Raw genomic sequence first — 12125 nt, forward strand, 5'->3', positions numbered from 1 at the left:
AAAAAAAACCTTCAAAATGAAGTGAACAGAAGTGAAACAGTGAGAAGAAGAAGCATTTTGAGGTTGTGTAGTCAAACATGATGTAATGAGGCTGTGTGCATGTAAATCTCGGTGAACGAAGGATTTTGTATCAGAGGTAAAGGGCTGCTGTTGCTGTAAGATTTTAAAAACAAAGTGTGAGTGATGCACATTGTTTGTGCATCATTTTACACCAATGATCCCCTGTAAATAAACAATTCACTACTAATTCATAGAATTGGCACTGGAGCCATATCTGTTTCTAAATTGAAAAAAAATTACTAAATTATTGTTTTCTATCTGCTGTTAAAATGTATCAATGGTGGCATCAAAAAGAAAAGTTCAGCTCACTGTTCCAGTACTTGCCCTTTTAGCTGCTTGTCATTGAAAGGATTAGTATGGAAATGTTTACAATAAGTGCAAATTGGTTGCAATTCCAGAATCGCTCATGTGATTTCTGATGCTGCGATTATGAAGTGAGGACCACACCTTTGTCCTGACAGTTCATGTCCCTGTCTTGTATTTGTCCCCCCCCCCCCACCTTTGCAAGTTTCTTCGTGCCTCCCGTCTCTCCTCAGATCCTCCGCCTCACTTTTCAGAGTTCTTGCGCGGCCGGCGGAAGCTGGACATATTCTCGTTGAGAGCATAGATGCGCCTGGAGAACTCCTCGAAACCAGCTACGTCCAGTTCGCCCAGCACCTGTTCGTCGCACTCCACAGCCACCGCGTGGTCCACAGGGATGCAGCGGTAGTCTTCCAGCCGGGCCTCGTCTGCAAGCCCTAACCCCAACCCCATCCCCAAGCCCAGGCCTAAACCTGTGGCCTCTGTGCCCATGATCTCCTCTGCTTGCTCCACAGAGCAGCGCATCTCTGGGACCAGGCTGACAGCTGCCTGTTCTGGTACCAAAGAGCCATTCATTGCACCCGTGTTCTGGATAGTGGGCCCGGTTTCATCACGAGTGTCCTGCACCGTCGAAGAGTCGGGGGCCACTGTGCTGCTGGGTAGCTGCTCTTCAGTCTCTTCTTCTTCTTTATCGACTTCGATCTCTCTGTCGACACTTTTGCGTCTCTCCGTCTCCACCGCTGCGTCGCCACCTTCTTCCTTCTCTTCCTGCTGCTCGCCCTCCTTCTCGGTCTCCGTAGTTGTGGTGAGACTAAGGGAGGCCATGCTGGCATCGAGGGAGGTAGACAGGTGTTTGGGTGAAGGCGAAGGCGGTGGCAGGCCAACTGGAGGCTGCTCTTCCCCCATGGCTGTGTTGTAGCTGGGCGGAGGGGTTGGTCTGTACTTGAGCTCCGCCTCAGCCTCCGAGCTGGCCCTTTTCCTCAGCCCCCGGTCAGGGGAGCTGGTGTGACAGGGGTAGCCCATCTCTGAGGCAGCAGACACTCCGAGCTGCGACTTGGTGGGCACCGGGATGGAGCTGGAGACATGGTGCCGGTCACTGCGAGGAGCAAAGAGAGGGATGTGTAAATGAGCAAGGACACAAACAACAGCAAAGACAAGACTGCAGTATGAACAGTGCGCCATCACCTCTGCCGACAACAGAGGAGACAGGGATGTCCTAAGAGCTCATCGTCACCCCCCCACCCACCCTCCCACCCACACACACACACACCCACACACACATCTTAAAGCTCTTGATGCAGAAGAATGCAGATCTTTATAAATCCCTTCACCTTACAACATTCAGAAAACATTCGTGCAGGCTGGGAGACTCCACTCACGTTCTGCTGACGGAAAGAGCACAGCAGGCGTCCACCCAAGTATGTCAGATATTTTCTTCCATAACAGATAACAGATTTGGGATCTTAGACAACACGCCCCGCCCCAGTACTGGAGCCATAAATCTATTTAAATGGGGGCCTCACCGCGTCTTCCGATAGCCAAGGCCATGTATAACTCACTGGACTACTTAGCAGTCTGCTTAACGGGACTGTTCGGCTATCTCAAGAGTCCAGGCAGTGTACCGTCGGGGGTCAGAGGTGACGCAGGGCCTCGCTGTTCTCTATAGACATTCACATGTGTTGGTTAAAGACTTGAGGACAAAATATTAGTTTGCTCAGTAGGATGTGAAGTCATAATAGATGTAGTTGTAAATTGTCTCCTGTCGCCCGAAGTCTTCTTTCTAACAGTGACTCTCAAGACATCGGTGATGAGAGCCCTGGTTGACACATGCATTTACTGTAAATTAGCCAACAGAGTGATGGACAGATTCAGCACCAAACGCATGACAGCTTGTAAAAGAAACCCTGAGCCTGACCCCTGCAGGCACCCTGCCGCGGTGGTCCTGACAGGGTTCACCGGCAGGGCGCTGCCGACGAGAGCAGAGCAGCCGGTCGAGGGTGAAGAGAAACTTGTCAAACTTTAAAGTGCCAGTGAAACAGCAAATGAGAACCATCCACAGTCTGAAGGGACACTATGTGACTGCTTATGGTAACAACCTGTAGATACTGTAACCTAATGGAGGACATTTAGGCTAATAATTGTTGGCATGCAGATGTTGGATGGTCAACTGAGGTCAGGGTTAAGAAAATAAAGGCACTCGGTAATGATCTGATCCACTGAGAGTGTTCCTCTTAAGTGGGCTAAACAGAAGTTGGACTGTGCTTTACTTGGCAGTGCGTGTCTACCAAAACACATCATCTAATTCAGCTGCCCCCCTCCCCATCCCCCACTAACGAGCACACGGTTAATTCTGCAGTGAAGGTTAGTCCAGTGAAATGGAAACAATCTTCACCACCTAATTCTCTGTGGAGACAAATGAAAAATACTGAAAAGAGGGAAGATGAATGATTTACCATCTCAATCACCTGTCGGTAACTTTCAAAATGAAACCGTCATGGCCTCTTTGGAAACCAGTCCAAAAAAATGTTCACCTGGTTTGGTGGAAAGGAATAAAGACAGATGTCATGAGAAGTCAATCATCATTTAAGTAAGTGGAAAATGTTGTTCAGACTCTTTGAAACATAATACAGGTTTGAAAACCGGAGACGAGCGGTCCTCAGTGAAAAGTTGAAGGTTTCCGTGCACCATTTATAACAGCTAATAAGCTAATAAGTGACTACTACCTTTCTCAGCCTGACTGAGTGATGTCCCTGCAGCAGCGGCTGATTAGATGGCTTTGATTGTAATTATCATCAGCCATTTCCCTCCAGTCCTCCCTCCAGCTGGCTCTCTCATATAATCCATCTGCTCTGATTTCCATCTACGCCACGATCAAATGCAATACTGACACTGGCATGAAATCACATGGTCATCACACAACGTGTTGGACTTGCATATGTTCTATTATTTGTGTCAAATTGTGCGGCAGCGTATGAGTAACAGGAGACGGGGTGTGTCGGTAAAGACCTCGGCCAAGCAAACCTCTGGGCAGTCATAACATTTTTTTCTTGAAACATTTGAACTGTTGTACTGATGACATGTTTTTTAATTCAGGCAATTTGGCTACACATGGACAGCCACAGCGAGCACGTGTGCCGATTAAGCATGCTGGGAAAGCCGAACTGCTGAAAAACACTTCCTGGAGTTGCTTGGAAAAGCTGGAACTCATGCACTGTTGTCATTTCATTCCGAGGTCAAAAACGTACATAGCTTGAGATAAGTGGGTCCACTGTGTGAGCCTTTTTTTTTAAAAATATATATATTCTTAATGAACACATACTTTCCTACCTTTCGATTGCTACTTTCCCCTTAATAGCATAAATCATTCGTACGAGGTACGATCTAAATGTTCAGAGATCGATCCTGATGGAGCTCAACACTGTGTTGCGCACGGAGCAGGAAGAAGCAAGAACCTTCCTGAGTAGTGATTTCAACATGGACTTGAGCAGAGAGCAAACTTCACATTTTGTGTCAAACTCAGGAACTCTGGTTTTCTTTGACATTAGCGGGATTGTCCACTTTGTTTTCTACCATAACAGTACGAGTATCTCACCTACGACAACACAACAGTTGCTCCCCACCGACCCCTCCCCGCTAGAGTTGACTCTCTGCGACTTCTTTTTGTTACCCAAAAAAAGGGTGTGCTCGATGATCAAGTTTCAGGTCCATGATGTCACAAAAATGACTTCCTGTGCAGCTCGGTCTAAACTCAGGCATTCATGACAAGCACGCCGACTTCATAATAGCAGCTCAACATACTGTGCTATTAGAAAAGAGATCTGTTGCTCATCCAAAGGAAGGATAAACAGCTGTGTATCCACTGGCAGCCCAAGCTACTCCCCCTACAGGAGGTCTGTAAGTTTAACTAGGCGCCCATCTCTCTGCTGCATTAGCCAGACAACAACCTGCCTGCACACTATTGATGCTACGGAGGCCTCTGCTTGAATCACCGAGCAGAAAAGTTGACATGCTGAGCCAGAAACTGCTTGCACTCCTCCTCAGCCTTTGCCTGTTCTCTTCTTTCCACTGCCTGTGTCTAACCGGGCATATTTCAAGCCGACTCAGGAATTCGGTAAGTCAAGCCTTTCCACTGTCCAATCCCCTCGACAGGCTTCACAACATGCCTCTGTTCATATCCAAATCCTGCTAAGGACCCACGGTGTCGGGCCAAAACAAACAATGGCAGATTAGATTTGGTTGTTTGATGTGGTTCAAGAAAATCCCCATGAAACTACTAGAGTAAACATGACTAAGAATTTGATATGCACGATGGTGGAAGCAACGTTTTCTCTTTGCTTTAATAAGGCAGGTCTTGTTGACTGTCTGGCCTTTGAAGACGGGGAATGGCCACAGCACAGCACGTGCAACACGATCAACAAGCTGACAACACAGTCGCACTGCTCACGGCGAATTATCAGATCTTCTATATCAATTACAAAGTTAATATTGTTGTTTTGACAACTAAAATATAACTATATGAAAAAGTAAATACATGGGTTACATGAATTATACATGAACCCCTTAATTTAAAATTTTAAGCTCCCCGTCTTACTGCTGTCATTCAGTGACTTCCTGGAATCCTAAAAATAGGCCGACATACAACCCCTATAAAAACCCATATGATCTCCTATCTATGATAATTGTAATGACTGCGGCTCGGTATTTTTCAAACATGCTCGATCTCTGTACTGATGTCTTGATTTTGATTCCGGTTTTTTTAAATCATATTTTTTTGTGGCAATTACATAAAAAATATTTTGAAGAAAAAGATAATTACATTACACACTACAGAACAAACCTTAAGTTTCCATGCAGTTAATAAGAAGAGTGTTGGGAAAGAGTTTTTTTTTTAAGCACAATTTACTTGATAGACCATTTATTGATGCCCCTTAAATACCTCTCAAAGGAACTATTCTGTCCCCTATGTTCTCTCAGCACCGCACATGCTATTGCTAACCACTACAATTTACTGATGGTCCCTAAACGCCACACATGCCACATGTACTGCTCGACCGTGTAACTTACAAATGTTTAATTATTACTGAATGCTGCATATGGTTTCGGTAGATGCCTGCTAGCCAGCTGCACAAAGTGAAGCCTCCAGTCCTGAGACATTATGACACACCCAACTTAGATGGTCAAGTGGCCAAAACTTAGTCTGAAAAGAGTGAAATTAGGCACGCTAATGTAACATTTTACAGTTGAAACCGAGTGATGTTATTTGTAATGGTGGGCCGCCAAAACAGAGCTTATGTATGGGAAATGCAGTTGGTTGATGAGATTTACTCCTGTGTAAATGTAGAAAATGTTATAATTTAAAAAGAACGTGTTAGTGTGGACTTGGCTGTGGTATTACAATTTTGTATTAAATGACAATACATTTCTCAATAGTATAGTGCCTTAAGTTTATTATCTAGCCTATCTATCTACTTAAAACAGAAACATAAGATTGCTCAGGTTAAGATAACTGGTCACATTCAACACTGGATGTACTTAACTATGTGTGAGATTCTGCTGTGGTTCACATTCTGTCCTTCTGTCGTATGCTGTCGTTCTACAGGTCTCATTTAAAACACAAAAAAGGTATCGTGTTCTCGGAGCCTCCTTTAAACTATAAAGCATAAACATATGGTTGGTTTAAATAATGACTCAAATAATAGAAGGAGAAAAATGGAAATGACATTCTCGTTCCCAAAGGATAGGAGGAAGGAGGGTTCGGAGAATGAACGGACCTTTACAGAATATCACATGAACGGGGAGAGAGGAACCATTCTTGATTTCTCCATCCAAATCATCATCCATTATCAGGGATACAGTAATTCCATAGGGCTCCTTTCAGGCTTAATGTACCTTGGAAACTCTTATTATAGCCAAATAAATTTTAGACTTTTTTCCTTTTTTTTTTTCTTCCATTGACAAGATCGCAGCTGTCTAAATATCAACCCTCCGTGTGCAACTAGTCCTGTTGCTAACTTTTCATTCACTATGGAGATTTTTGAGGAAGATTAACATCCTGCAGCTGCAGTGTTAAATCTGCCTGGCCAGGCGCTCTGACACACCTTGCCCCCCCCCATGCATACGTAAACCCTGCTGCCAGGCACCGGTGTGGGATTAGAACCCTGTGAACCTCTTCCAGGCCCTGGGCGGATGCGGAGCGGCAAATGGGAGCATGTTGAACGCGTTTGCTTTGATCTCGGCAGACTGTGCAGTTTACAAAGAATTGGTTTCTGGTACTGTGTCTATCTGCCTGTTGGTAATAGATTCACCATTTTCCCACTGTTCCTTATCCTTCAGCAAGACTTAAAAAAAAAAAAAATACAAATATATACTGCACATTTTTTCACCAGAGCTGGACTGTATATATTCTGACATGTTATGATGTGTTTCTGAAACAGCACTGTTTGGAGACGTATAAAGATGTGATGAGCAGCTTCCCAGATGAGCATCACATAGCCCGCTGCACAAAAATGACACAAGTTATGGTACACTCTTTTAGATTCTTCTTACACGCACTTTGCTTTTCTTAAATTTTTCATTGGGTCTGTATAAAATGAACCCGCTATGTTCCCATGATGTGGATCCTGGAACTTTGGTAAAACGATCTGGAAGCAGTTCCCTCGGTTACATCCTTCATAACATCATCCCTGTTTGGGTGTGTGGAAGGAAGAAAGAAAGAGGTGGTAAAGACAGGCAGAGGAAGCAGAATATTCTGTCTCTCAGTCTGTAGGAAAATTACCGGCAGCTGTCACGAAGTCTTTTTATACATCCATATTTCATAAGCTGGGTCCCTGCACTAGACACTATCTGAATTTAGCCTTTTCCAAACCGGTGGAAGTGGAGGACTGGAACTGATTTTGGAAGGAAAAAGTGCAACAGTGTGTGTAAAGTGTAAATCCTCCATGTTACATGACATTGCAAAACAGCAACCAGCCCCCCTGCAGGCTTCAGTTTATTTTCAGGTTAGAGAGCTGTTATACAGACGTTTCTATGATGAGAGGAGTTGATCTAATTACTGTACTTACGTTTTGTAATTAAATCTACATCTAATGCTAAAATGTGTTTTTGTCAGAGTTATGTGACCATTTCAAATTTTTATTTTATGTTATATTTTATACAAATATTTTTGTCATGTTTTATATTATATTCATGCATGTTCTGTTTTTTTTTATATTTGTAAATAGATCCTGATTTAAATTTACTCCAATTAATCATTAGAGCTACTCACAGAAAAATACGGTGTGTTTTTTTTAATAAAGGGACAAATCAATAACAATATGATAACCTATGGAGCAGTGACACCAATATCACAGCTGCAATGTCTCATATTGAGGAGAACATCATAGATTAATAGCAAAAACAACTAAAATATTTGTGTTTAATATGTACAAGAACCAAAGTCTAGAGATTACTCGTTGTTAGCGGTGTGGATGATCCTTCTAGACAGTCTGCTTCCTCTAAATTAAGTTATTTATCTAATATGAAACTAACAGCTGTATATTAATTGTAAAGAAATGAGACTGAGATCAATCTCGCTAATATCATTTTCCCCAAATGTTGAACCATCTCAGTGTTAACGTGCTGTATCTCGAGCTCTATATGTTCTGACATTGCTAATGGCGTGAATGTGTATCAGGTGTTTGTGTCTCACTGCTGCTCAGGATGATGAGAAAGGCAGCTTTTGTCTCTCAGCTGACGACTTCTGAGTCAGCACAGAGCGGCTTATGTCCCTGTGGTCTCGTTGTACACGAGTGTGGCTATGGTAAACCACTGCAGAACAGTTACACTTCCACCTCCACTTCTTTAAAAACGTCCATACACATACGTGTGTACACACACACACACACACACACACACACACACACACACACACACACACACACACACACACACACACACACACACACACACACACACACACACACACACACACACACTTTCATCTCATCTATCTTTAGGCCCTTCCACTTCCCATTAAGCAGGAGGGGTGGTGGAGAGCGATTCGAGATCTCGGGCTTTTCATGGCCTCTTTCCTTTCAAAACAAAAGATTATTCAATTAATGTGTGTAATACACATTTTCCCCTTTGCTGACCCTGGGAGAGGAGTGGAGATCAAAGACAGCTTTCTCTTTTATAGGGCAGTGCAGCTGAAGTCCGACGCAGACCAACTCCCAGGTTTTAGTGAAGGGTTACTTACAGGCCATAAGACTGTAGAAGGAGAGAGGCAGAGATCTAAGCATTCCTCTTCAACCAGACTGTGGGCGCTGCATATCCAATCAACCACTGTTTTTTTTTCTTTTTTTAAAATGTGGGCCACCGATGATGTGCAGAGGTGGTACGTCATTAAAAGAGGGAGTTCGATGTGCAGCTTTTACAGTACCTAATACATCCAAATGATTTGAATCTTGTTGTACTGTGTCACACAAATTTGATCAGAACAGCCCTCACTTTGAAAACCTACTTTTGTTAATAATCTGTCAACAATCTAAAAGACAGAGCAAAGTCTAGTGGCCATAAATAACCAACCATTATTTTCATTAGTGATTTAACAGCAGATTACATTCTCTATTGATCTATTTATTTTTTTAATATACAAAATGTTGCAAAATTGTGAATGAATGCCCATCACAAGTTCCTAAGGGCCAATTTGATCTTCATGGTTCCTGTTTTGCCTGAACAACAGTCCAATAACCCAAAATATTCAGTTTATTAAAAACAGAAAATCCTCTCAATGGAAGAGTGGAAACTAGTGAATGTTGTACTTGGCATTTATATATTAAAAATGCTGAATGATCAATGAAACTGTGAAATTGTTTACGCTGTCATACTTTTCAAGTATAAAGTGTCTACAAAGGTACCTAATAAAGGTTGTAAACCACAAATGGTTTAAAAGTAATCCTACCAATTCAAAAGACTGTATGTAAAGCTACATGTATACAATAGTGAGCTAAAAGGTGCTTTTCACGTTTAGATTCTTGTCCATCTCCCAATAACATCAAGGAGACATCTGTTTAGTCCAAAACATATTCTACAGCTTGACAGCAAGCCCAAATATCCAACAATAAAAAAAACAAGAGTCATAAAGAACCATCTTCAGCCTTAAGGAGATCAAGGAGTCCAGCAACAGATGGTCTGATCCCCACAGAGCTCAAAAGAGCTGTGGCAAGTTCTCTAAGATGCTTGAAGCAAACTACCTGCTAAGTACCATGAACAACTGTGTGCAAGTGGAGATATGGCTAGTGCAATAAAGCTAAAGCATGCTCACTGCAATTACTGATTTAATTTACCTTTTTGTTCTTTGAAGGATTTTGGTTTACTTTCAGTGCCTGAAACCTTCGCAGAGGGCTGAACAATTTATACTGGGTTGTCCCATCTAAAACTGTACGGCTGCTGTCCTCTCTAGCAAAAGTTGTCCTCTCTAGCAAAAGTTGTTCCCTTGAAACAAATAGGATCTACAATACCTGGCTAAACGAAGGTGACACTATTTAACAGTGTATTTACATACAATGAGGCTTGTCACAATTATTCCATAATCGTCTGATTGCAATTATCTTTGCATAATCATCTTCATTTTGCAAAATTGTTAGAATTGTCTCTATTAATTTGTATAAAAACAGCTGGATTAACTAACAGACGCGTGATGTTTCCATCACTGTTCCCACGTCATTTTGCACTGTTTGAGGTTTAGCAGGCGCTCCTTTAACGAGCTCTTCTCGTTGCACCCGCTTTAACCATGTTTAATGGCACATGGGTGGAGAATTTACACCACCAACTATTTATCTCGGGATGCTTAACTTTTAACGTTCGACCAACTACGTTTCGATGAGCATCTATTCATATTAAAATGATGGATTTAGTTGAAAAGCCAAACACCACAGCCAATAAAAGGCTCATCTTCTTCATAAGGCGTGTGTGTATAATTAAACTAATAAAATGAACCAAAAAAATTTAATTAACTCCAAAGTCACAGTCATTTGTAAGACAATTAATCGTCTACTAATATTTAATGATTGTGACAGACTTGCATACAATATATAAAAGCAAAAATGAAAAAGCCATGAGGAGAGAGAGCTGCAGTTAGTTGTAGACTGAATGACAAATGATGAGCTTGCACTTGATCACTGTTGAACTTACAATGTATGCAGAGAAGTTAAATGTATCTGCTGATGCTGTCATGAGGAGTCTAATTACACCAGATCTGCCAGATAAAATCCCTCTGACTGCTTGAGTGCGTAAATGTGAGATTTACGTAAAGCTTTAAGGGTACGTCCCTCTTATGTTTAACAGACAAGGCTTCATAAGAAAACATGTCCTTTTCCAATGAGAGTATTATTTTATATTATTTTGGTAAAGTTGGTCTAGTCTCGGTTGTTGGTAGTGGCGCACAAAGGCAATACCCTCTTTTTTCACAGTGCTAATGGCGCGTTTAAAAGAAGGAAATGTTAAATGCAATCAGTTGGTGAAACCTTTAAAGCATTTTGGATTTGTTGGCTGATTCATCAAAGCCAAAACGTCTGTAAATATGGAAAAGTCACTTTTTCTAAAACTTCTCACTTGGACTATTGAAACATTTGTATTGTGAAATGTATTTCTTAATCTTACCATCGCACCATCAGGCCATGTTCCAGGAAGTTCTTCAGGTTGGGTAGTGTCTGCTGCAGGTCTGGGGTGGTCAAGCCATGTTGATATCTCAGCTGCAAAGACAAGGGAACACAAACTGTATCGTTAACCACATCATACTGAAGCGTAGCGAGCGGCGGGCTAACACTACTTAGTATCGCTTCAACACGTGTGCACATTCTCCATGTTTGGAGGTCGCTTGGAGAAGAAAGAAATACCACAGAAAAGAGTTCTGAAGCCCTCATTCTTTCAACGTGACACATTTCTGTTCTGCTCTTTTGACTATTACTCATCTGGACACACAATGGGCACCTTTCCCTGATAACAGGCATGCTCGCTAATATATAAGGTGTGTATGTAAGACAGGGTGGCAAGAAAAAGCAAACGCTAAAACATCTGGATGAAATGGGGGAAAGAGTGCATCAGAAACCCCATTACATTCTCCCATGATCTCTCCCTCGCTTTTCAGTCGAAGTTGGCCTTGAGCGGTCTGTCCGTTGGACCGCAGTGCTTTATTTCATGATGATAGAATCAAACAAAAAAAGAGAAAAGAAATAAGGCCACCTTGAAAGTGCAGCTCTGGTGCCAGAAATATCTCCACCAACAGTTGAATGATGTCACAGCAAGCCATCTCTTGTCCCGGAGAGTTTATTTAACCTATATCACTGAGCAGCAGAGGAGCATCATGCCGCACGTCCGGCGTATATCTGAGGGGCCCCTCTGTTACACATGCTGCCTGCACGAGCTGACATCTGTTTTGTTCCCACTTGGGTGCCATGGCAACCACTTACGCTGCCCCCCCCTCCCCTACACACATACACTTCTGGTGAAAAGATGAAGTGCACATGACTCTGATAGCCCCACTCTCAGGATAACATGCTGCTTAATCATACATGAGCACATAATGAATGAGTGGCTTAATAGTATGGGAATTAAAGATAAACAAATGTTTCGGTCTCTGAGGTGAAAGGTCATATTTCCTTGTTTCTGGCTTGAGGGTTTTGTTTTACAGATTAGGAGTAGACAAAATGGTTTTCAGGGTGTCAGCAGCCGTTAAAACACATTTATGCTACCTATCTTGTGGTAAATATGTAATATATTTAGTTACC

The 12125-nt window shown here is 42.4% G+C and overlaps 1 protein-coding gene across 1 annotated transcript in view; it reads right to left on the reverse strand.

The window, feature by feature from the left end:
* Nucleotides 1–293: 293 nt before the first annotated feature.
* uvrag (UV radiation resistance associated gene) overlaps nucleotides 294–12125 on the reverse strand; it is a 90881-nt gene continuing 79049 nt past the window's right edge. The window contains exons 14-15 of the mRNA XM_069722702.1: nucleotides 10999–11090; nucleotides 294–1456 (exon numbers count right to left, since the gene is read on the reverse strand). Coding sequence (XP_069578803.1) covers nucleotides 607–1456; nucleotides 10999–11090 — 942 coding nt within the window. The 3' untranslated portion in view covers nucleotides 294–606. The remainder of the gene's footprint in view (nucleotides 1457–10998; nucleotides 11091–12125) is intronic.

Source organism: Brachyistius frenatus, unplaced genomic scaffold, assembly GCF_029030835.1.
Source record: "Brachyistius frenatus isolate BFR_SWC_R1_liver_20210118 unplaced genomic scaffold, ASM2903083v1 Contig_301, whole genome shotgun sequence".
Classification (NCBI taxonomy): domain Eukaryota; kingdom Metazoa; phylum Chordata; class Actinopteri; family Embiotocidae; genus Brachyistius; species Brachyistius frenatus.